General features: G+C 55.8%; 1 protein-coding gene and 1 long non-coding RNA gene across 2 annotated transcripts in view; one reads left to right on the top strand and one right to left on the bottom strand.

Moving 5' to 3' along the window:
* Nucleotides 1-775: 775 nt before the first annotated feature.
* LOC144289954 (uncharacterized) lies at nt 776-11,484 on the bottom strand. The gene is made up of 3 exons (XR_013357868.1): nt 11,395-11,484; nt 1,339-1,429; nt 776-853 (listed from the first exon to the last, which is right to left on the bottom strand). It is a non-coding gene; the product is annotated as an uncharacterized LOC144289954 (long non-coding RNA).
* A 5,185-nt stretch (nt 11,485-16,669) lies between these two features.
* The window catches only part of DNAH1 (dynein axonemal heavy chain 1), a 79,948-nt gene continuing 71,276 nt past the window's right edge, over nt 16,670-25,341 (top strand). The window contains exons 1-5 of the mRNA XM_077858655.1: nt 16,670-16,753; nt 20,435-20,795; nt 21,763-21,835; nt 24,053-24,227; nt 24,641-24,797. Of these exons, the coding sequence (XP_077714781.1) occupies nt 20,454-20,795; nt 21,763-21,835; nt 24,053-24,227; nt 24,641-24,797 (747 nt within the window). The 5' untranslated portion in view covers nt 16,670-16,753; nt 20,435-20,453. The remainder of the gene's footprint in view (nt 16,754-20,434; nt 20,796-21,762; nt 21,836-24,052; nt 24,228-24,640; nt 24,798-25,341) is intronic.

Genomic DNA, 25,341 nt, shown 5'->3' with positions numbered 1-25,341 from the left:
TGACCACAAGAGCATCTGGGCTCTGGCCTGAATCCCTACTGTCCACTACTGTGGGTAAAGCTGTCCTGGGGATCCTATTTTGTGGGAGCTGGTCAAGGATCCCTAGTGGAGGGAGACGGCCCCTCCCCACATGTGGCTCTGTGGATCTGCTGGTCAGGAGCTTGGGGTGAAAACAGCCAGCCTGTGGCAGGGAGCAGATCTCTCCTTCTCTGCCCACTGCCCCCCCCCCCGCCCCCCCCCCCCCCCCCCCCGCCGCCACCTGGGTAGTGGAAGCAGCCCAGCACATCCCTGACCAGCAACCAAAACCCCGGCAGGGACAGGCACCTTAGGGGTCACAGCCTTGTGGACAGCGCCACTGCTGCCACCCAGCAACCTTGCAGCCACAGCCCTGCCAGAGGCAGGGTTCAGAGCCCTGGACTCCAGGACCAGGCACACACACCTGAAGGTGTGGCTATTCCGGGCAGCCCAGCCCCCGCCCACCCAGTCAGGCCCCCCTGAGGGTCCCCCTCAGCCCAAGGCCACCCTTAGAAGCCAACCCCAGGGTAGGGACGCCAGGGTAGGGACGGAGCCTGCCGGCTCCCAAGCAGCTCTACTCCCTGGCGCCCCGGCAGCCAAGTGGCCGCCCCTCTGCCCTGGGCTCCTGCTGACCGCCGGGGCATCGGGCCCTCTGACTGCTGTGCCCGCTGCCCCGGGCCGGGAGGCGCCGCGCCGGACTGTCCACCGTCCCCACCTGCCCGCCCCCCAGGGCTCCGGCTGCCGCGCCGGCGTCCCGGCTCCCCGCTCACCTCGGTGGCGCTGTCTCCGCACCAGAGGCACTGCAGTGTGGGAACTGTCCCGAGGAGCCAGTTCTCCGCTGAAACAAAGAGGTGGGGGAGAGAGAGGGGGGCAGCGGGAGAGGGAGAGGGTGAGTGAGCGGGAAGGAGCGGAGGCTGGAGGGGAAGAGGGAAGGGAGAGGGCGAGGGAGGAGATGGGAGGGAGGGGATCGCGGGGAGATCACGCCTGACTCCCCGGACTGAGGGCCGGGGCGCCGAGGGGAGAGGAAGTGGGGAGGGGACAGAGGGGAGGATTGTTCGAGGGACGGCACCGCACGGCGCGGGGCGTGGGCCGGAGAGGGAGCGGGGTGACAGGCAGGGCTGCCGGCGGCCGCGGGCAGGGGGCCCCACCCGTCCTCTGCCCTCTGCCTGCTGGGGCACCTGGGTGGCCAAAGGCCACCGAGGGGAAGGGGAGGGAGAGGCGGGCGCCGGGTGAGGGCTAACAGGCTGGGAGGAGGGGGAGTTGCCGGGACAAAGGCGGGAGCAGAACAAAGGTGTCCGAATGGAGGAGTCGGCCCCTGCTGACCTCTGGGTGCCGCAGTCCCCAGCGTCCTGGACAGAGTCTCCCGAAGGGAGGGCAGGTCCACTCTGAGGCGGTCCAGGCTCCGAAATGGCAGCTTGAGGTCAAGGGGAGAGGGGGTGGGTTGTGAGAGTGGGCAGGGCCCCTTCCTCCGAGAGAGGTCGAGCATGCTGGCCGCAGGGGCTGACCACACATCAGGATGCCAGTGTCACTGTCTCTTTGGGGGAGGGGATGGTTGACAGGGTCTGAAGCTTGGCCTGAAAGCTGGGTGGGGCAGGTCCCCTTTTAGGCAAAAGCATTTGGGGTCCCAGGGGAGGAGGGGAGGGATAGGGATGAGGGAGTGGGGAGCTGAGGACAGGGCGGACATGAGGTGGGAAAGGGGCTGCAGAGGGTGAGTGTCCAGAGCCCAGAGCATCAGCCCTCAACAGCCCGTGGGCAGCAGATGCCTCCCTCTCCACACCCCGCAGTTCTGGGGCTGCCACTTCCCTCCTGCGTCTAAGTGCCTAAGCGATGCTGGGACAGGCAAGGGCACCAGGAAAGTCAGTTTGGGCTGCTCAGGGACAAGTCTGCGTTAGTGCTGTTAGTGCTGCAGGGGGCAACTGAGGCAGGGTGGCCTTGACCACAGTCCTACCATCCCTCTCTGGCCCTGGGCATAGTGTCTCCTCTCAGGCCTGGGGGGTACAGAATGTCCTCCTAAGCCTTCTGACCAAAGGACTTTTCCCTTGTCCCACTGGAGACTGCTCATAGAAATTCCAGCACACCTACATTCCCTGGAGGACAGAAGGGAAGGGAGCCAAGGGCTGGCCTGAATGGGGAGAGGGGAAGACACTCCGCCCTCAGTCCCACCCTCCACAGAAAGGGTAAGAGCTAGATGCCCCTTAGACTCTGCGTTGCCCCACTCCCTACCACCTCCTCCGGGAAGCTCTCCCGGCCCCAATGAGCAGGGCCACATCAACCCAGCTGCCACTGATCTAACTACATCTTCCAGCAGCCTGGAACCCCAAGAAAGGAAAGAATCTACTTCCCTCCTTTCTTTCCTCCCTCCCTCCCTTCTATCCTTTCTTCCCTTCTTCCACTTTTTATTTAGAAATAATTTCAAACTTACAGAAAAGTCAAAATAAGAATAATCTAAGATACTTATATACCCTTTAGTCTTATTCAATTATTACTATTTTGCTTCACTTGCTCTATGTATTTGCTGTGTGTGTGTGTGTGTGTGTGAGAGAGAGAGAGAGAGAGAGAGAAAATCATATATAATTTTTTTCCTGAGCTATTTGAGAGTAAGTTGCAGGCATGTGGCTGTATGCTTCTGTTTCCGTCTCCTGGAGCTAGCTAGCCTAAGGGAGCCCAGACCACGTTGTGTGGGATGAATGAAGGTCTGGAACAGGCAAGGAATGAGTGGACATCATCTACTAGGAGCTCGAGGCCTGGGAACTGGAGGCCCTTGGCTCAGGCCACCTGAGAGTTGGGCTGCAGGGCTGGATGCCACTCATCTTCTGCTCCTCCAGCCTGAGAGTCAGGGAGCCTTTGCCCACTGGAGTAAGTCTGTGGTGTTTGCTGGGAGTAGAGCTGCAGCCTATGGAGCTGGCAGCAGGCAGGCAGGGTGGAGCTGAAAGAGCAGAGATGCCCACACTGTGGCAGCTGGGCACACTCAGGAAATGGGGTACTGCCTGCCTGGCCCCGAGTGGGCTTGGGAAACTCAGCTGCTGGAGGCCCCAGCCCCAGCGCCAAGGCCTTGAATTCTTGCCTTTGGACCGTCACCACAACCCATGAGAGACAGGGCAGGGATGGGGCCCCACTTGATAGCTGGTCCATGCTGACGGGCTGAAAGAGGGCAGGATGGGGGCTCTGGTCATACTGGGGCTTATGTGATGGTCCCTGACACAGGGCTGGCATTCCTTCTGTCCCCCCAGTGCTCTCAAATGGTTGGAGTCCCATCTGGAGGCTGTCCTTCAGATGACTTCTCTCTTATTCCTCCTAACCCTCATCCGAAGGTTATGGTTAAGTATGGCATTGAAAAGTCACACGGTAAGGGGTGCCTGGCTGGCTCAGTTGGTGGAACATGCGACTCTTGATCTTGGGGTCATGAGTTCTAGTCCATAGAGCTTACTTAAAAAAACAAACAAACAAACAAACAAAAAAAAACAACTAAAACGTCCTGTATCAAATGAGTCATAATAGTAAACTTAAATGTTTGGGGAACAAAATCGCATGGTGAAAGATGATCTGAGTTCTGAAGCTCTGCTTTCTTTTCCTTGTAGTTGAATTCCTCTTCCTCCAGGAAGCCCTCTAGACTTCCTCAGATCTTCCTACCTCACATGGCTTCTGGGAAATGCCAGCTCTGTTTATTCCTTTGCTGGTTCACATTGTGCTATGTTAGGGCTTACAGCTTTGCTCTGCCATCAGCCTTTCTCCCTCCTGCTGCCCTAGGCCAGTCATATGACTGATGTCCCATAGATTGATGCCAGTGGCTTGGTTAGTCCTGCTAGGACATTCTCTCTGATGCCCCTGTGCCCCCCAAGAGTCCACAGGCTCTGGGGGTGCTGAAGTGGTGGTGGGGATTAGGCAGGGGGACCCACCCAAGAGAAGAAAGGGTCTTGTTCAATACCACTGGTCTGTCAGGGCAAAGGCAGGGCTCCAGCTTGCGTCTCTGACCACCATTCAGCACCTTGTGAGCCTGTCCAGGGTGGAGGCTGAGAGTTCTCTCCAAACCCCATTTCAGTGATGGATCTGAGGGAGGAACACATCCCTGCATCTGTTACCCCAAGCTCCCCCATGTGAGAGCCCAGGGTACACAGGCCTCCTCTCCCCCTGCCCATCCCCCAAAGTGATTTCTGCCAATTAGCACATACAGTATTTACTTAATTAGGGTAATGACATAATTAGTGTAAGTTGGGCTCCATCGCATGGCTTCAACATGCAATTATGAGCCGTCAGCGGGAGGCGACATTGTGGAAACGCTCATTCCATTTTGGTTCCAGCATGGAGGCCGGAGCAGCTGCCTGTGCTTGGGAGGGAGGCAGGCAGCAGCCGCCCTGTGGGTAGGCTTCCCTTCTTCCACTTTTTATTTAGAAATAATTTCAAACTTACAGAAAAGTTGTCAAAGTAAGAATAATCTAAGATACTTATATACCCTTTAGTCATATTCAATTATTACTATTTTGCTTCACTTGCTCTGTGTATTTGCTGGTAACTGCAGGCAGCCATGGACAGCATAGGACAGGGGAGTCAGCAGGGGCAGAAAGGCAGTTTCCAGGGCAGAGGGAGTCCCTGACACCCCCCCACACATCCCTTATGGATGCTGCTACCCCCACAACCCCAGGGCACAGCAGGGCCCTTGGCTTGGCTGGGGTGACTGAGATTGGAGCCCTGAGGACTACAGGCCCCTTTGCCCCAAGTTGTTTGCCTGAGATGCCACTGTTAGTGGGATCTGTCCTATCTACAGGGCTTTGTGGCTCATGAGAGCCACCTTCTCTTACCCACTGGCCTGGTGGTGGTTCACAGCGGCCCTGTAAGGCCACAGACTGGAAGGACTATTGTTATTCTCATTGGACTAGTAGGGAAACAGGCTCAGAGCAAACATATATCATGGCAGTGCTGACCCTAAGAGGCAGCCCAATGTGGCTGGAGACTTCTCGAGCCCAGGCAGGTCACCCTCAGTCTCAGGGAGGTCTCCTGCCAGGTAGGCTCCTTTCCCTGGGAGGGGCAGGGGATCACTGAGGCAGGCAGTCTCTAGACCCCGGCCTCCCCTCCCTTCCACAAGATTGGGAGGCAGGGCCCTGACCCTCCCAAGACCATCTGTAGCTTTCCTGGATGGTGGGAACCGGGAAGTGAGAGAAGATGGGAAGCAGGGCCACTGTTGTGCCAATGGGGAAAATGAGGCTCTGGGACCTCCAAGAGCTGCTGTGAGAACTGAAATCAGGCCTCTGCAAACCTCCTCCCTGCCTGGCTGAGTCACCTGGGCTATCCTCTTCCTCAGGCCTGTTTCCCTGTATGAAAGAAGAGAGTCTATGATCCACAGTCAGACATCCTGGGACTGTCCAGAGCCGCTGGAGGGGCGGCACCTACCCTGACATCTATTTAACCTCCCTCTAAATTATATCATCACAGCTGCCCCACCCCTTTATGTTCCACCTGTGCCCTGCCAGGCAGTCAGGGCCCCTGGGGTGACAGTTCCAACTGGCAGTTCTGTCTGTTTCAGGCTGGGCCCCCTGCCCTCTGGAACTGGGGAATCCCTGTCTCCTATCTGGGAGGCCTGGGCCCTGGGGCCATCTTAGACTCTCCCACTCAATGGTGCCCCATCCTATAGACGATCCCTTCGGATGTGTAGATTCTGTTGTTATCTGAGCTTCTCCACAGCTATGTGGTCAGGGTGAGGCCGGCGTGCTTACTAATTGCTGACCGTGGCCTAAGCACCTTGGGCCTGGTTACTGGGGCAGGGATGGGAAGTGATGAGCAGGCAGAGGTGAAGGTAAATATCTCCAGGGGCTCCTGACCTCAGAGTACAGGCGGATCTAGGTGTAAGGAGTGCCATCCAAAGGGGAAGCAAAGATAAGTGCCAGAAAGATCCAAGATTAGGGGCCACACCGAGTAGAGAGGTCTGAACTTCTCCCTCACTGGTGGAAAAGCAGCACCTGCTGCGCCTGGGGGAGGCAAGGCTCTCAGTCCCTGAGGACGAGGACGGACTTCAGGTGGTACCAGTGTGAGCAGAGGCTGGGAGGCCAGAGGAGGATGTGGGAATGCCATCCCCAGGCATGAGGTATTTGGGTGGGCTCTGGGGACCTTGAGGAAGGGGCTGGGGGCCCTGGCTGTTTGTGGGAGGCTCAAGGCACTCCCTCAACATCCATTCAACAAAAAGTCCCTTTCATGTGTTAGGTATATGGTGTTCTAGGTTGGGCATCCAGTAGGGACCAAGACAGATGCAATCCCTGCCCTCATGGAGACTATCCTCTAGTTGCAAGAGACAGGAAAACAAGAACAGTATCATGCAGGTGTGATGCAGAAGAGCCTAACAGTGAGGTGCCAAGACTGGGGGACATGTCAGGCTTTGGGTTCATAGGAGGCTGCAGTGATATTTATGCCAAGATCTGAGGGATCCAGAAACTGGGAGAAGAGCATTCCAGGCAGAAGGAGCAACACGCGCAAGGCCCTGAGGCACTGAAGGACAGCTCATGTGACTGGGGCAAGGAAAAGAGGAGAAAGGAGATGAGATGGATGAGACCAGGGAGACAGGCAGGCACCTACTGGTGAGGTTGAGGCCCATGGACTTTATTCTGTATGTGACAGGAAGTCATTAAAGGGTTTTAGACTGGGGAGTGATTTTTAAAATTGACTGTGGTGGTGGTATGGAGGGGAAAGACCAGGGCAGAGCTGTCCAGATGAGAGAGGATGGCGGCTAAGACTAGGGTGCTTGCTGGGAACACTGGGCAACAGCATCTGGGATGTGGTTTGGAGCAGGACCAACAGGACTCCTGAGTGTTGGGTATGGGGTGTAAGGGAGGGTTGTCAGGGCAGCTTCCCAGTTCCTGGCTTGGGCACATGAGCCAATGGTGTGGCCATTTTCAGAAGAGGGGAATACTAAGAAGACCTGGCTGGTGGCCAGGAGCTCCAGGGCTGGGGACACCAAGGAAATGGTTGTCAGGTTTAAGTTTGGAGTTCCAGAGACAGTGCTGCTGCAGAGAGAGGGGGAGCTCATTCATTTTTAGCAGAGACACAAGACCTAAGGTCCCCCTTCAGCTCCAGGAGCCCAGAGGTTCAAATGAACCAATCATCTGGAGGCCCCTAGAAGGGTCAAAGCAGAGGCCAGTTGGGAAGGACCCTACTCTCAATGCCTCCCCCATATCTGCGCGGTGAGTCAAGACCACCTCACCCCACCCCGAAGCTGGACAAATAAGCTGATTCCACAAACTTGGCTTTCCTGAGCCAAGGCCCAAATGGGCTAAAGGTGTTGCCATGGAAACCCTGGAGGCCAGCTGTCCAGGTAATCCTCTGCCCACCCTAACCAGGCCTGGTGCGGGAGAGGCTATAGCCTACTTTCACAGGACCCCACCATGGCTTAAAATGCTCCTTTGAGTGTCTGGGACTACTCCCTACCACCATGAGTGGGCTGTGTGTCCTCAGGTAAGCCCCTGACCTCTCTGGGCATCAGCCTCCCCATTGGAGGCATTTGGAGGAGTAATTCCCTTCAGCCTCTGCTGAGGCAGGGAAGACAGTCCGATGGGGCAGTGGGGAGGGATGCTGTCCCCACAGCTGTGGCCTGCAGCCTGGCCTCACTCCCACGCCCAGCGTCTCAGTTCCGCCGTGGGGCCCGCTCCTGGCAGACGGGGCATCACTCCCGGGTATCCCTTCTGCAGGGCGAGGAAGTGGCCGCCGCCGCCAAAGCCATCCTCCGGGTCCCTCGCTCCTCCATGCCAAGCACATTAGGAGATAATTAAGTAAAAATAGGCCTTCCGACCAGTGTAGCTCATTAAGGCCTAATTAAGTTAATTAGTTCCAGGTGTGGATGGCGAGGCTCAAGTGAGGCGGCGGCTGTTTGCTGTAATTGCATTTTCGAAGCGGCAGTGGTGGCAGTGATGGTGGCAGCAAAGGCGATGGCTTCCTCTGAGGCCTGGAAGCCCGCCAGGGAGTTGGGAGGCTGTCACTGAGCAGGGTGGTGTGAAGCCAAGCAGACCTGGACCACCCACAGAGAGCAGTCGACCGAGGTTCAAGGTCAGCCAGGCCAGGGAAACCTGCACACTATCAAACTTGCCAACTCTCCTCCCACAGGGGTGCTTGGGGCTGGAGGAGTGCGGGTGGGGGATGCGCAAAGTCACCAACAGGCATCCTCCCCTCTGGTCGAGGGGTGTGCTGTGGCTTGTCCTTTGGATTCCCTCATGCCCCACGGTGGTCCCCAGGAAGATCGTCAAATGGCTTCGCTAAAGGGGAATGTGTGAGTCAGAGGAATCCACCTAAATCACCCTCTCCATTTGGCTTGAACCCCTAACTCCTGTTCCTTTGTCCTGCAGGTGTGTGGCTCTTAGACATGCCCTCTTTTTTATGGTTCAGGGCAGGAGTGGGGCCACACAAGTCTGGGGCCCCTGCAGAGGATCTGCAAGGCTTCCTTGGCCTTCTGACCAGATGTCTCCCCAAACCCACATCCTGCCACAGCTTCAGGACGGTCCTCCCAGCTGTGGTCACATCCCGTTCACTCATCCATTGGCTGTGGCTCCCTAGGCCTCTCCTCTGTGCTGGCCAACTGGGACACAAAGCTGGCTGAGGCAGGTTGGACTGTGTCCCATGGCACTTTTGGTCTGTCTGAGAAGGCAGATCTCCTGATGGCCCTGGCCACACAGTATTGTCATGGCTGGTGGAGCACAGGGGTGCTCATCCCAGACCTGGGAGGAAAGCTGTCTGAGCAGCAAAGAATGTGATCCAGGTGAGGAGGGGGTCAGGCACCTGTGTGTGCCAGAAATGAAAAGGGGCTCCTTCTGCTCAGAGGGAGTGCAGAGAATGAGGGGCCAGATCTGGGAGGGTCCAGGGGGGCCGGGGAAGGGTCTAAGCAGGGCTGCTGGGTAGGAAAGAAACTGGTAACTGCTGGCTGGTGGCCGGGGGAGGCCAGAGAAGAGTAACTGGATTTGGGGGATGTGTAGGGGTAAAAGGGTGGGACTTGGGGCACTGGTTGGCTGTCAGGGGAAAGTAGAGCCTGATGCCCCCAGGGGAGGGGCTTTGGAAGTGGAGTTGGGTTCTGAGACCCCACAGAGCTGGGACTAGGGTGAGACGAGTTAAGTGCCTAGGATGCATAATTGGGAGCATTCACTCCCAGCCTTGTGTCCCCATCTGTGCCCTGTCCCCGGTCCTCTGAAATTTCTTACTAACAAAATGGAAGCCACCCCTAGTGATGGGGCAAAGGGGATAATTCTGAACAGAGAGTCCCCCTCTGTCCTTTAATCCCTACTTAGGAAGTGCTGCCTTCTCCGGCTGGGTGGGGCTGGGAATGACACCTTAGGGTCTGACATGCTCTGGACATTATTCCATTTCCATTCTGATGCCCAGTGACAGGTACTCCACCCGGCTTCTTCCTGCATGCCTCTCCTGGCTGACAGCTCCCTGCCACCTAGGCACCCTTGGCTCTAGCCATTATAAAAAATGTTTTACCATGGCACATGAGTGGCTTAGTCAGTCAAGCATCCAACTCTGGATCTCAGCTCAGGTCTTGATCTCAGGGTTGTGAGTTTGAGCCCCACAATGGGCTCCACACAGGGCATGGAGCCTACTTAAAAAAAAAAAAATGTTTTACCTCGAGCTCAAAAACCCTGAGCCTTGCAGTGTCTTCTATCTAGCAGCGCCCTCAGCTCTGCCTCTGACTCTTTCTTATCCCTCTGGTGGGTCTACTGATCCCCTTCCCCAAGGCAGCTTAACCTCTCTGAGCCTTAGTATCCCCACCTGTAAAAAGGGAAGCAATCCTAGTCACCACCTTCTAGGGCTGGTGTGAGGATTGATGACATGATGTGAGTAATCCCCAGGACATGTGCTAATTCCTCAATAATGGACACTCGCTCTGAATAACCATGAGTGACTATACAGGTGGACACTGTCTTCCTCCTTGCACGGGCTGCCCAGAGATGTCACCTCTGGCTAGGCCCCTGAACTCACCTATTGGCCTCAGGTAGCAAGCTCTGCTGTGTCCCTCTCACATCCAGCCCAGTCACAGAGCTAGTCCCAGAGGAAGATAGCCAAGTGGTGCTGAGATATGCGCCTGCCCTACTGGTTTGAATTGGTTCTCTGATCATCATTCACTCCAGCTGCAGGAGCAGCCTTGACCGACCCCCTCCTCTCCCACCCCCTTCTCCTGAGGTCTCTCATTCAGGGGAACCAGTGGTAGCTGAGAAGGAGGGATGCAGGCCTTCCTTGACTAAGGTATCTGCCAACAGGTGTCTCTGGGGCACATCGCTAGGCCTTGTCATATGTGTGGTGCTGTCCTGGTGGAGGGGGTCTTTCCTGGGACGGAGATACCAGCAGAGCCCTGGATCCCGTGGAGGGTGGCGGCAGTTCCTACAGAAGCTTGCTCCACATAGGCACAGTTGTGCGGATCATCTTCAGGGCACCCAGCCTCGTCCCATGAGACTGCAGTGTGCTGAGCCTGGGGAGGAATCCCTGACCCCCTCAGGAATCAGAAAAGCCAGCCTAGGAAGGAAGGACAAGTGATGCTAAAGCCATCCTGTGACCCTCCTTCTGTGCTGTCCTGTTCCAGGAATGGTGTTCACAGCTGGCCCCTGCCCCAGGGCTCTCTGCTTCAGCTCAGGGGGCAGTTCCCTGTTGAAAATCACTTTTGTCTTAAGGGGACTCCTTGAGATTTAAGACTGCAGTGATCATGCTTACCGACTCCTGGGGACCCAGGACCTCTGGATTCCTGTCTGAGGAGGAACCAAGGCTGTGAGGGCCCAGAGCAGTAAGGAAGGGTGGATGCAGGGGGTGCCAGGGGTGAGGCTGGGGGTGCAGAAGGTTGTGGGGCATTTGTGGGGCCATCGAGGAGCTGCAGAGTAGGTCTTGTTCGTTCTTACCCAGGTTATAGGAGGGAGGGTCCCCTGTTACTGTAGACCCCTCCTTGTTTTTATAGACTGGGGCTCCAAGAGGAGAAGGGGCTTCCCCAAAGTCATGTAGCAGGTGGGACCTGGGCCAGCAGAGCCTATTTGCATCCCGCCAAATCCTGGTGGCCAGGCTCCTCCCTATGGGGTGTGTCAGAGGAGGGACTACCTAACCTCCTGAGGCTCTGCTTTGCTTGATTTGGGGGCCTGCTTGAGGTCCTGGGTCCCCCAGGAGGTTTCCTTTACTGTGGCCTGATCCAGGCCAAGGCCCAGCTCTGCTCTGTGCCTCAGTTTCCCCAGTCGTACAAGGGAGTTAACAAACCCTCTCAGGTTTGGCCTATACTCTTGCTTGCCCTCACAATACACTAGCGGGGGCAGGTGGTCTGTAGCTCCAAGCACAGCTGGGAAAATGAGGTGCAGGGAGGGGACAGGGGCACCTGGGGCTCAGGTCACCCCCAGGCCTGTAGACCCAGCTCTGAGGGTATGGTCAGCAACATACCACAGGGCTGGTGGCCAGAAAACCCCAGGCTTTCAGGTCTCCAGTGTTCTTTAACCTGCCCTCCAGCCCCCTCTGCCTTGGGTTCACAACTCCACCCCTGCTGAGTGCATCCCCCTCCACCCCCTGCTAATTATGGCTGGTCACAAAAGCTGGACCGTGACCAGACAAAGGGACAGGGATGAAAGTGCCGGTTGTCATGGCAACCTGGAGGGTTGCTGGGACCCAGGGGAGGGGCTTGGCTGTGTGCCTGAGCTCAGGCATCTGGATGACCTTTGAGCATAAGCCAGGGTGGCCCAGGGGCTCACAGGGATTCCCCCTCCTGCTCTAGGCCCACCGGAACCGGGCACACAATGGCAACCTCACCCCCTCTATGGCAGCACCTGCTCCCTGGGCCTCCCCTGGTGGCCCCATTATCCTGCACCTGCTGCCCTCCCCGACATCTGCTCCTCAGCCCAGGCATTCTTCCTAAGGTGCTCCCTGCCCATCCCCAGGCCCAGCTGCCCGCTCTGAGAGCCAGCCAAGAGGGGCTGTGGAACCAGGAGGGGTCACAGGGAGAGTCCTGGGTGAGGATGGTGGGTCCAGCTGCCAAGCCAGCTTTGCCCAACTAGTGGTGTGTGTCCCCATGGCAAGGCTTCCTGCAGGGCCTCAGTCACCTCATCTGTAGAATGGGAACAGCCACTTCTCCCCTCAGAGCCTCCAAGAGTAAGTTTCCCTCTGCTTGGAAGGAGATCTGAGGCCAAGATGTCACCAGAGCTGGGTCAGGGTAGACAGCGAAGTTGGGAAGAGTGGAGGGAAGAGATTGTCTTGGGTCATGCTCCCAGGGCCACCTTTTCTAGAACACTTGGAGACCTGAATGCCCTCCTGCATAGCTTGCAGGGGGAGATGACATTTTCCAGGGGACTCTCGGGGGTAGAGGGGATCTGGGCAGGGGACCCATCAGTGACAGGTTCTTGAGTGGCCTATCAGGAGTACTAGGGAACACAGGAACACCCCTCCCTCCGCCTAGGAAGGGTGCATGTTCCCAGAGGATGGCCTGAGGGGTCTCTGGTGATTCAGCAGTCCAGATCAGGTGGGGAAACTGAGATCCTGGGAACTGTGGCATCTGGCTCTCTAGTATCCTACCAACAGATGGTGGAATGGAAGGACAATGGAGCAGGAGGAGTGGGATGCCTGCCAATGCCCCTACCACTCCCAGAAAGGATTTGGGGATCGATCCCCATGGCAACTGGTTTTTGTCTTGTGGCCCACATTCTAGTGGCTCCCTATGCCCTAGGGGACAGCCCCAGGTTCCTTCATACTTGGGCAAGGCCCTCCCCTTCTTGTCCCCTCAGCTTGCCCACCTGGAGTGTGGGAGCAGACTGCCAAGGAGGCTGCCAGCTTCAGCTGCTGCCCTAGCGGTCTGAATGCCCCCACCAATGGCTCCCCCCACTTCTCTGGTAATGAGGAATTCCCTCCCTTGAACAAGCCATCCTCACTGACCTGTCTGGAATTTCTTACACACTCCGTCCCAGAGGTGTGGCAGGGGCAAAGCCTTTGCCAGGAATGGAGGCATTTGGGGCACAGCAACAGTCCCAGTGTCCCTAAGACCATTCTGCATGGGTGGCCTGGGTGCGAGCCTTGGCAAGTTTTGTGTATTCCATTGTACAGATGGAGGAACTAAGACCTAGCAAGGGAGGAGACTTGCCAGTGAGTTGGCAGCAGAACCCAGGCCTCCCACCCTGTTCACAGAACTTTCTAGGGGTGGGTCAGAATGGCAGTCTGGTTCCCAGACTCCATAAACTCAGGTTCCCTGGAGGAGAGGGGTGGGGGCCTTCAATGGGTCATGGTGCCGAGATGATGAGGCCAGTCCCAATTGGCCAAGAGATCAGTCAGCTGGTGCTCACTGAGTTCCTTGGGGCCAAGGGGAAATGAGAGGCACTCAGAGCCTAATGATGACAAACGGCTCCCTGTATCAGTCCTCCGGGCCCCATGGAAATGTCCTGTGGAAGATATTACTATCTGGGGGCCTATCACTTGGACCTCCTCCTGGCCCCTGCTCCTAGAGAGCAGAGCCCCAGCATCCTGGGCCCTGTTTTGGAGCAGGGTCTGGAATTGCAGGTCAGAGGGAGGTAGGCTGGGGTAAAGAGTGAAGGGGGATTGTGTGCAGCTGGGCTGCTATCAGTGGCCATCTCCAGGGGAGTGGCTCTGATGTGGGTTGCTCTGTTTCCTAGTCATCCCCTCCGGGTTCTTTTAGGACTCATGGACCAGCAGGGCTGCTGGGCAAAGCAGTACCACAGCCCCCACCATCGCTGTTGTTCAAGCCCATCCTCCAGCGGGGTAACACAGCAGTGACCAATGTCTGGTTCCCTACCAAGTGGCACTAGCCATGATCCTCTGGGGCCCCTGAAGAGAGTGTAAGTGTGTTCTGTGGGCTGAGGCAATCAGGGAGGGCTTCCTGAGGAGGTGTAGCCTGAGATGGGATGGGAGGTTGTAGAAAAACTTGAAAGAGGGAACAAATTCCAGCTGGGAAGTTGCACATGAGTTCAGGTGGGAATGGTTTTGGTCTGGGCCAGGATGAGGACTGAGCATTCATGGGGTCCTCAATCTTCCAGTCTCCCAGGAACTCCTCTTCCTCTCTGAGCTCTGGGCTTTTAAGGTCTTGTCTGTCAAGCTGACCTCATGGATCAAAGGAGAATTAATTTGTCTCCATTTTTATTCATCAAAGAAAGTGCTGGTCAGAGCTGCTGAGGCCAGCTGGCCAATGGCAGAGAGGGGGAGGATCAGAGGAGGCCTAGGGAGAGGGTGAACCTCAGACCTCAACTAGTCCTCTGACAGCCCCCCATGACTGTGACTCAGTTTCTCTCAGCAGCTGCTCGGGGCTCCTGGCCTAGAAAACCAGAGGGACATCCTGGGAGGTCCAAGAGGCTGCCTAGGGGCAGGTGGGGAGCAGATAGCTCCAGCCACCCTGTCTGGATGCCTGTCGCCCTCTGTTCCGGCTGGCCAGCCACGTGAAGGGCTCATTCTGCCTTTTATTCACATGGGGCTTTCATCTCTGCAGCCAGTGAAGCATTGCTCCCAGCCTCAGCACTGGCAGCGATAAGGCACAGGGAGGGGGGCAGCCCAGGCCTGCCATGCCCTCAGACTTCTTGCCTGAAAGGCATGGGCCTAGGTGCCCTAATCGACCTGTCTGCTCAAGCCCTAAGCTTGCAGCCAACCAGAGATGGAGTAGAGAGCCCCCACTCACAAGTTCTTGCAGGAATCCAGTCTTCCCTATTTCAACAAGAGCAGTCTGGCTTCCCTTCCTGCCCATACAGGGTAAAAGACTGCCCTCCCATCTTAGAAGGGCCAGGAGCCCAGGGTGGGGTCATGGCTCAGCCCTTGTTCCTCCCGCAGGGAACAGGTAGGTGTGGTGGCTTCCAGGGCAGGGCAGGAAGAGCAAAGCCTGAGCCCATGTCCAACCATTGGAGGAGATGGAGGCATTAGAGGGTAGACATCTGAGACCCAAGAGAGCAGGGACTGACTCCAGTGTCCTGCCAGGAGAAAGGGAAACGGTCATGCCCCACTGCCCACACCTGTAGAGGGGTGAAGTGGAAGTGGCAGCAACCCCTGGCCCCCACCCCCCAGGGACACAGCAGTGACTGTCTCATGGTGGGGGTGAGTGGATCTGTGGGCTGGAACTTCTAAGTGTGGACCCTTCCTGCGGTGGCCTATCCGCTGTCTGGCAGCCATGGCCCCTGTGATGTCATCAACCCACTGCGTTGCTTGGCAACTTTCCAGGATTAGCACTCTGCCCCTGTCATCCCTGACGTCCCACCATGGGCTGATGTTGCCCTGGCAACCCGAATGGGTACCGCAGTTTTTGGACAGCTGTACCCAGTGTGGGGAGTGCCAGGAAAAAGCTGAGAAGCAGGTGCCTCTCTATAGGCCAAATAGGGTACACAGCCTATCCCAGACCCACAAAGAATCCAGGCTGGCCCTAAATAGGGCTTTGGAAGTCTTTGTCTCCTCTAAGAGCTATGCTACCTTTGCTTCCAACCCCCCCACCCCATTCTCCTTCCTTCCTTCTGTAATGGTCACTGAGCACCTACTGTGTGAATGCCAACAAGAAAAGCAAATAATACCACAGTCTGGGCTCAGGGGAAGTTGCACCAGCATTGGGTCGTGAAGGATGAACAGGAGTTGGCCAGGTGTAGGGGTTGGTGGAGAGGGGTGATCTGGACAGAGGGAGCGAAGCCTGTGCAAAGGCCACGTCACTGTCTGCAGCCATGGCTTACACTCTGCCTCCGGGCTCCTCGTGGCCTGGCCGCTCTGGCTCCCCCCTTCAGCCACAGACATTTTAAGGTAGAATCCAGTTCAGATCTGATTCCCATCTACAGAGTGAGGCTAACTCTGAGAAAGCTCTGTGGGAAAGGGTTTTCAGGTTAAGGTGGGATGGTTTTTAAATTTTCTTTTGGCTTGTAATCCGTCTCCTAATGCTTCCAGGAAAAAAATGTAAAGACCGGTATAGTGAATACCTGTAAACTTTCACATTTCTTGATTGTTAGTATTGGACCACTTTTGCTTCATCTTCTCTCTATACTTATCTATATAAATTTAGCTGAACCATTTGAAAGGAAGTCACAGCAGCGGACATCCTGACATTTGTCCTGAAATCCTTCAGCTCACGTCGGCTGAGACAAGGACAGTCTCCTATATAACCACAATACCATTTTTCATATCTAAGAGAATTAACAAAAATTCAATATCCAGGATAGACAGGAGGATCAAAGCCTGAACCCACGCCAGGTCCTTGGAGCAGATGGGCGCCTGAGGCCAGGGATGGGGTACAGGAGCACCCACCACCCACCCCGAGGAGGTTGAGGAGTTGTAGCCCGGGGTGTGTGTGCGTGTGTGCATGTGTGTGCGCGTGTGCACGTGTGTGCACGTGTGCGTGTGCGCTGAGCCTCCAGAGAACAGAAGCAACCCTCTCTGCAGCGACCTGACCATCTGGCCCGCAGCTGTGGCTTAGATAAGAATTTCCTCCATCATTACCCCCAAATTATTTACATAACTGTAATTTTAATTTTATTTATTTATTTTTACCAAGATTCCATCAAAGTCCTCGCACTGCGTTCGGCTGTTTTGTCTCTTACTCCAGAAGAGTCCGGGAGGGGTGATGGGTAATGGAGCCTGGGTTTGACAGCCTAGAGGGCGCCGGTGGTCCCCGCAGGGGCCGGGGTGAGGGAAGCCGAGCAGGGAGCGCGGGAGCGGGGTGGGGGGTGGGACTCCGCAGACGGAAGTCCCGCCCTCCGCACGGATGATCCCGCCCCTTAGCAACAGGCCCAGCGTCCCTCCTTAGAGACGGGGCTCCAGATCCTACTCCGCACGTTGGAGCCGGTAGGTAAGTGGGCGGCGCCCAGGGAGGGCCGAGCGAGAAGGGGCAGGGGGCACCTCACTAGGCGCAGAGGGCGAGTGGCCGGGAGGGTGGACGTCCTCCCCGCCCAGGGTCCACAGTCCTGCCTGCGGGCGTCGGCGCACCCGGTTTCCCCAGCCTTGGCCCTCAGGAGTGGGGCGCACTTTTATTTTTACTTAGTTTTTAAAAATATTTTATTTATTTATTTATTTAAGGATTTTATTTGTTTATTCATGAAAGACGTAGAGAAAGAGGCAGAGACCTAGGCAGAGGGAGAAGCGGGGCCCTCGATGCGGGTCTCCATCCCTGACCAGGGGATCACGCCCTGAGCCCAAGGCAGGCGCTCAACCACCGGCCACCCAGGCGCCCTGGGGCGCACTTTTAAACCTTGCAGATAAGCCTGTACTTACTAGGTTGGAGGATGGGTTTTTTTTGCCCCTCCCCTCGCATGCTGAGAATGTAGCGGCTCACACACTGTGGAAGGCCTCTGCGGAGAAGGAGCCCACCTCCTCATCAGCCACGCAGTCCCTCTCCTGCCGCCAGCTGCACCCAGTCTCCTTAGTCCTCTGTGTCCCCATCTGTAAATCCACCATACCTATATCACAGAGTTTGTCAGACATCAACTTCCTTTCTTGCTTAACTCCATTCATTCATAAAATCATTTAACAAGCACTTTCTAGGCACCTACTGTGTGCCAAGCCCAGCCTAGGTGCTGAGGTTCCGGAGATCAGTGTTATTCAACAATACTGCATTTGCAGCTCTCGTGGTCACCTGGCAGGGCAGACAGATGTGTACACAGAATACAGGGAGATTTCCACTGAAGGGAGGAGCCTCAGACAGCTGTAGGAACACAGAGGGACTCACATTGGGCGAGGACACCAAAAAGGCAGGACCCCAAGCCTGTATGGGTTATTACTACCCACAGTATTCTTTGCCAGGCAACCCTATCAAGGGAAGAGACTTCAAGAATCCTTTAAGTTATAGATCCTTATTAGATAATACCTTACCCAGAACCTGGTGTGTGAAACAGATGCAGGGTCTTCGTTGAATTGGGTGGATGGCTCTGAAGCCCTCCTGCTTAGGCCTTCCTCCCATAAGGACTCACTTTGCAGAACCTCAGAGCTCCCTGGTGCACAGTGTCCTCATGCAAGATGGGAGAGTGCCCAGAGTGGCCAGCAGAGGCTTGCTGGCAACCACACCCTCATGCTCTTGCCAGCCATGCTCGTTCCCACACAGAGGCATCCATCACGCATGGGGCTGACAGGAGATAGAGGCGTGTCTGTCTGTCTGTCTGTCTGTCACAGGTCTTGTGCACACCAGCTCAGAGCTGGAGTAGGACAGGAAGGGCACTGTGGATCTTTGTAAAGGGCTGAGAGATGGTTGGGGAGACAGGATTCTCCGTTGGCAACTTACTCTCATGCCTTCCTTCTTGGGATGTGCCTGGATGGGTCCCCTACTGCCAATCTGCTCAGAGGGAAAGGGCTCATAGGAACAAGAATCGCCCCCTCCCCATCACAGTGTCTTTTTACCACCAGAAACATTGTGCTTTCCTGGACATTTCCGCATCTGTTATCTTGGCTGAGCCTGACAACACACCAGTTCAGCAGCCAAATAGGTTTAAGTACATTTGAGAGCTGGGGAAACCAGGGAGCAGGGTGCCCTTCCTTGGAGTGGGGACCCCGTCCTCTCCAAGAACTGCTCTGTTTGGTGATTTTGTTCAAAGATTAACAGACATCTATAGGTTTGCAGCCAAGATGGAGCTGAGCCCCAGCGGGTCCTCTGTCCCCTAGGGTGCTCTGGGAAAGCTGGTGACTGAGGGTAGGCCAGACTCAACATTGTTTTCAGCACCCCTCCCGGGAGGTGGCTGACCACCAGAGAGTGGGTTCAGGGAGCTGAGTACTGGTAGGCCACGCCTGATTGGCTAGAAGCTGGTCAGCCTTTGGGCTCAGAGTTTGGGGCTTCCTGCCAGAGCCCCATCTGCCTGTCATGGGCCCTGAAGTGGCCTTGCCAACTCCCCACCCCCTTCTTAGAAATGGACTTAGCAGCTGCAGGCCACTTCAACACTGCTGGGGTAGCTTTGATCCAGACAGTCCTGGCTGCCCACTCTGCCTTTCAGATAAATCCAGGCAGGATTCCCCTGCACTGATCCAACAGGAAGCCTATACCAGCCAGGCACACCTGGTGGCTAAAGTGGAGATGACAGAGCAGGAAATCCCCGCCAACGGAGCAGCCTGTACCGCAAGTTCCTGGCTGCTTTGTCCCAGTGTGCAGGGGGTGGGAAATGGGATGGGGCCAAGGGAGAAGGCCTTGCTTGGGTCAGGGTATCCTTTTGTTAAGATACCCTCTCTCTCTCTCTCTTTTTTAAATTGTTTATTTGAGAGAGTATGAACACGAGCAGGGCAAGGGGCAGAGGAAGAAGCAGGCTACCCATTGAGCGTGCAAGGCTCCATGTGGGGCTCAATCCCAGGACCCTGGGATCATGACCTGAACTGAAGGCAGTCACTTAACAGACTGTGCCATCCAGGCAACCCAGATACCCTCTCTTTTTAATCGACTTTTTTAATTGAGCTAATTATAGATTCTCTCCTTTTTGATTTTATTCTTTTTTAAGATTTTTTTTATTTATTCATGAGAGACAGAGAGGCAGAGACATAGGCAGAAGGAGAAGCAGGCTCCCTGCGGGGAGCCTGATGTGGGACTCGATCTCAGGACCCTGGGATCACTACCTGAGCCAAAGGCTGAGCCACCTAGGCGTCGCTCCTTTTTTACTTTGTACTGCATTACATGGAAACCTCTTCATCACTGTACCCTCATCCAATTTCTTATAACATTCCCCTGACCAAGCATTTCCCCCCCCCCAGTGATACGTTTTGAAGTAGTCAAAAGCAACAGTGGCTTGGCAAGTGCTTGCTCATCCCACAATAAAAATTCTGTAAGCCCTTGTCCCTGGAATGGGGGATGTGCATGCAACCTCATGGGGAGACAGGAGGGTATACACTGCATGAGCTGAGCTGACCCTGAGAGCCAGAGCAAGTGAATATCATTCTGTAGCTGGTAGCGGGATCTATGGGTCATTGGAGGGTCAGTATCCAGCTGGGGAGGCCCTTTAATCCTCTGGCTCCTGGGTTATGGTGTGGGGCAGACATAGATGGGGGAGACAGGGCATGGCCCAGTGCCCCACACTGGGGAGGGACAGGGCAGTTCAGATGGGCTGGGGGCACCAGGGCTGCCTCCTGCTGAAAGTCCTTTTGGGGAAAACCAAACAGGGACCTTCATTGAGTGAGATCTGGGCCACCCTCCTTGTATCCTTTTGTGCGAAACCAGGCGGTGCTCTCTAACATGGAGGAGAGGGAGTGAGCAAATGCAGAAGGATGCACTGGAGTGGGGGCATCTGAAGAGCTTGCCTGACTCCCCCCACTCAGCCCCTGACTCTAGGGGCTCATTTCTCACATGCAATGTCCAGGGAAGGCTCTGCTGTCTCCAATTGGAACCTGCCTGGCACCATGTATCTGTCCAGATTAGGAGACCACTCTCTTCCTCCCCAAACCCTGTGGGGGAGGGGAGCTGTGGCTTGTTACAGGATGCAGACAAGGCATCCCTGTATCCTGGTGCCCCTGGGGGCTGAGCAGAAGCTTGCCAGATTCCAGTGATGCCAGTATCTTCTCCTAGGAGCACCTTAAGAAGCAGCATGGAGCAGCCTAACAGAGAAGGCCACAGCCCAGGAAGGACCCCTCAGAGCCCAGAGTGCAGTGGTATTCCTGGGGGCCAAGAGTGTAGTCTGAAGAGGACCCATGCAGACCTGGAGCATAACCTGGAGAGGATTCTTCTGGGACCAGATTTTGGGTCAGAGAAGCCTCTTCCAAGTGCTGACCCCAATCCCCTGCCTTTACCCTTATCCCCACCCACACTCTCAGACTTGGGGCAGCCCCGGAAGTTGCCCCTGACAGCCACTGATAAGCAGTATCCCCTCATGAAGCAGCGTGGGTTCTACTCTGACATCCTCAGCCCTGGAAGCTTGGATCAGATTGGGGTGAGTGTGGCAGCTGTCCCCTACCAAGTTCAAGTCCTCCTGTGGGTTCTGGTTTCCTTCCCTCCCTCCCTCCCTCCCATCTATCTCTCTATCAACCCACTTGTTCACTCATCCATCTAGCCATCTGTCTGTCCTGTAATTTGTCCATCCACCCATCCATCCTTCTGGTCATCCATCCATCTATCCCTCCATCTATTTGTTCATTCAACAATTCATTACCAAGTATCTCCTATTTGACAGGCCCTGGACTGAGCACTGGTGACAGTGAGGATAAGACATCTATGTCCCTACTGTCATGGGGCAATAGCTTTGATGGGGAGTCCTCCCCCAGCTCTGGTTGGGGAGGGTTTCCTTGGACAAGGTGTCATACTATGTGTGTATTGAGTGGCTGGCAGGGGACATGTTTCAGGCAGGGAGCTTGGGGACCCTGAGAGAGGCCATGGCCTGTGTAGAAGAGGAAGAAAGAATGTAAGGGGACAGATGAGGGCTTGGGGTAGGGGGACAATGGAGAGGGGATGACTAGGGGAGAGTTTAAAGAGCCCCATAGTCCTGGACAGCCTTAGGAAAGTTTTAGCTGGGATGGATCAAGAGAGATAGTGCAAGGACCCACTGATCCTCACTAATTTAGAGGTGCCAGAGTTGCCCTTGGTGGGGGAAACATGCACAGAGACACCTGCAGGCCTTGTAGTCCCTCCATCTTGTGGGACCCTGGACATAGCAGGAGTGTTCTAGAGTAAGGAGGGAAGCTATGCAGGACCAGAAGGGGGTGGAGTCAGAGGTGTCCCAGGAGGCTGTGGTTTGTGGTCCACTGTGGCCTCTGAATGAGGAATTGTGGAAACTCACTGCTTCTGCCCCATTCCTGTGCCCCCAGTGTGTTCCCGGTAGGCTTGGGGGAGATGGTCCCTCCCAGGTCCTGCCTGTCCCCAGGGTGTTTACATCCCCTCAGAGCTCTGGGATCTGGTTTTAGGAAGTATGCCGTGGTCCCCACATGAACCAAGACCTCCTTCGGCAGGCTGACCTTGACAAGTTTACTCCAAAAGGTGAGTGCCTAGAAGGGCAAGGGGGATGGGTGGGGGCATTTGGAGGCAGGGTCTCTGGGATTAGAGAGATGGTTTCTTCCTGGCTTGGATCTCAGTTTCCTCAGCTGTAAAATGGGGGTAACAAGGCATAAGGTGCTCAGTGCTCAGTGAAACACAGCTTCTTTCTGTTCTTAGCAGAGTTGTGATGAGGGCACCATGGTGGGCTGGGCTGGGCTGCTGAGGACCAGGGCATCCGTTCTCTGCCTGGCTGGAGATGCTAAGGTGTTCACAGGTGTGACTTCTGTTTCTTCCTCCCCTGAAACATGAGCTTGGAGGAGGCCAGGGCTGTGTCTGAATTGTCCCTGCTGGGACTCCAGCTCTTGGAGCAGGGCATAGCACAGGAAGGTGCCCAGATCTCTGCTGAAGGAGGGAAGAATGACTCTCATCCATCTCAGGCACTGCGCTGAGTCTTGTAAGGTCTGGGACAGGGCTGTGTGGTGTGGGGCAGTCTCCAGTGGCAGAGGGGAGAATAGGGTGGCTCCGGGAGAGGCAGCAAGCTGGTTGGGGCCCTGAGTGATGGGAAAGAGTTGGCTGGGGACCCTCCCCCCTGGCTGGCAGAGAGAATACTCCCTTCCATCAGGCCCAGAGGGCCCGGCTGTGCTTCTCTTCTCCAGCTCCAGGAGAGGCCTGATTCCTTGCTGACACTGCTCAGATTAGTCCTCTCAGTGCCCACAGGTCTCATGGGGTCTGGGAAGCTCCAAAAGTGGCCCAGGAAATATCACATGTACGTGTATTTGCACAGTGAGCTAAGGATCCAGGCTATTGTGCTCTGTAGCCTCACAGACATCAGTGGCTCCAAAAATGTTTACAGAATGTGAATCTAGGGGCTGTGGGGGTGCTCCCACCATCCATGGCAGGTGGGGTGGGGATGCTCAGCAACTCTGCATCCCCGCCCACCTGAGGAAAAGCAGTGCCCCAAAATGCCACAGGTGGTGGCATCCAGCAACAGAAGTCCACTCTGCTGCTGGAAGGTCAAGGGGAGGACTTGAGAAGCCCGCTTGGGCTGGAGACCAGGCTTTGTTGTCCTTACCCTGGCTGCTCCGTGGCCCCTAAGATGCAGGGCTGGGTCCAGAAGCCCATGGTCCTGGGAGTGGAAGAGTGTCATGGACCCCCAGCTCCAAAGCAGATGATTAAGGGAGGTTGAAAGCTGCCTTCTTAGTCTTGCCTCTTTGGTATTGTGGGGTTTCCTGAGCACCTGACAACTCTGGTCAGAGAGCAGACTTCTGCTGAGCCTCCCGAGTCTTCCGTAGAGCCCCAGAGGCTAATCCCAAGGTGGGCTCTCCTGCAGTGTGACTACCTCTTGTCTCCAGAGGGGTGGTGAGGCCCAAAGTGGGGGTCACTAAGGCCTCCCAGGAGACTGGATGGGAGCCATCACCGAGATTTCTCCAGCCTACCCAGCTCCTGGAAGAGATGGCTCATCTTCTGAAGCATCTTCCCACACTCTGTTTCCCCAACTTTGGGGACTTCCTTTACATGTAACATCCCAATTCCTGGAATCCTTCAGTTCCAGGCAGGCTAGAATAGTCACCCTGCTGATGGCTCTCTCTCCACCAGCTCTCCTGCCCTCAGACCCAGAATGGAAGCTTCTATCTGCCCTGGTTGTCTAAGTAGGGGTGACCATTTTGTGTCTTGAGTGTCCCACAGGGCCAGGGTGATGGCACCACCTGCTCGTACAATATCCAGGATGCCTTGAGTTTAGAAATGCTCCCACAGGGTGACTAGGATTCACCATTGACATGCCTCGGAGGGCCTCTGGGGTGGGCGTGGGCAGGACCCAGTAGATGTGCAGGGAGCTACCACTTCGTCTTCCTGTCCAGTTATAATCCCCACTGGTCATTTGATTCAGCATCTGGCTTGAGCAAAGTCCCCTGGTGCAGAGTGTGTGTGTGTGTGGGGTGGGGTTGTGGGTGGCATGGAAGAGAATGGTTGAGCACGCTGGCTCTGGGCAAGGAGAGCAGGACCAAAACACACCTTCCAGAGGCCCTTGTCCCTCCAGGCTCGCACCCTCTTGGGTACCTGGTGCCAAAGCTGGCTTCTTCTTGCCACTGCTGGCCTCAGGCAAGCTCTGAGCTTCCCTTTCCCCGACACGTGCATGGCCCTGGTCTGAACCCCTGTCTGGGGGTGTATTGAGGTCCTGGCCTGAGCCCCAGCCACTCCTGTCTGTGCTTCTGCCTACAGTCAAAACTTTTGAGATCCCTGAGGACTTTGAGGAAAGCCTGGAGCAGGAGCATATCGGGTCCACCACCCAGCTGCTCACTCACACTGACTTCCCGCTGCAGGCCTATGAGCCCAAGGCACAAGTGCCTTTCCTGGTGCTGCCGGGCCAGTGCCCCCGCAAGATCGAGATCGAGAGGTACGGCTGAGCTGGCAGCAGGAGGGCTGGTCCCCTGGTAGGTGGTATCCACCCAACTCAAGGGGTGAGGGACAGCAGTGAGATGACTGACCTCATGGCAGGGGTTACTAAAATGGGTCTCTGTGCAAATCTTCTAGCCCTTTGGTTTCTTAATAGAACAAATTGCTTTCCTTGCTGTGGAATTGGGGAGGATGGCATTTAAATCAATGTGGTGGAACTGCGAGGCAGGCCAGAGGGCAGCTGGGGCCCAGCCCGCCAGCCCCACTGCCACACCACTTCCTGATAAGCTCCAGAGGGGTAGAGGGTTCTGGAAGTATCTCTAGGCCACACCACCCTGTGGGCCCTTGCTGGCATCTGTGAAGCTGCCTCACATGACCTGAGCTGTCATGAGATCCCCTTTTCCCCTTGGCCAGGAGGAAGCGGCTGTACCTGAGTCTGGACATTGAGCAGCTGCTGGCTCAGGAGGGCATTGACTCCAACAAGCTCATGCCCAGGCACCCAGACCCACACAACCCCCAGACCATTGAGCAGGGAAATGACCCAATATTCCCCACCTATCTCCCACTGAAGGTGAGTCTAGTTTCTATAGAGGGCTGATGGGTGGAGGGTAATAGAAGCCAGGCTGAGGGCTCAGACCCGAAAGGGGATCCCATGGCAATCATAAGCACTCATTTATCAAGCATAGTTGGAACCTCCTGCCAGGGGTTTTGAGCACCTTAGGCTGGGGTAGAAGGGGCCCAGAACCCCTGAGATGCTGACTCTACTTCCTTCTTGGGAGCCTGGGGAAGTTTTGTCCATGATCTCTGCCTACCTTCCTCCCCCACCACCTCCAGGGACCAGAAGCAGCACAGTTGGACTGTGGAATAGTGTACAGACCTTCCTGACTACTGCTTCTGGACTCACTGAGATGGGGGGGAACTGAGGTGGAAAGAACATCATTGTAGCCCCTTTGGGATACTGAATCTAGGGAGGAGAAAGAGGGAGCATAGTCTGTTCTGGCTTTCACTTGGCTCCCCATGACCCTGAGTATGTCTTGCTTGATGGTCCCTATAGGGAGGCAGAGCTGAATCCACATCACCCTACTAAGGGTGGCCTCCCTGACAACCCTGAATCT

The sequence above is a fragment of the Canis aureus genome, chromosome 19 (assembly GCF_053574225.1).
Source record: "Canis aureus isolate CA01 chromosome 19, VMU_Caureus_v.1.0, whole genome shotgun sequence".
NCBI lineage: Eukaryota > Metazoa > Chordata > Mammalia > Carnivora > Canidae > Canis > Canis aureus.
Note: the sequence above shows the minus strand (reverse complement) of the source record. Positions and strands in the feature narration are given on the sequence as shown.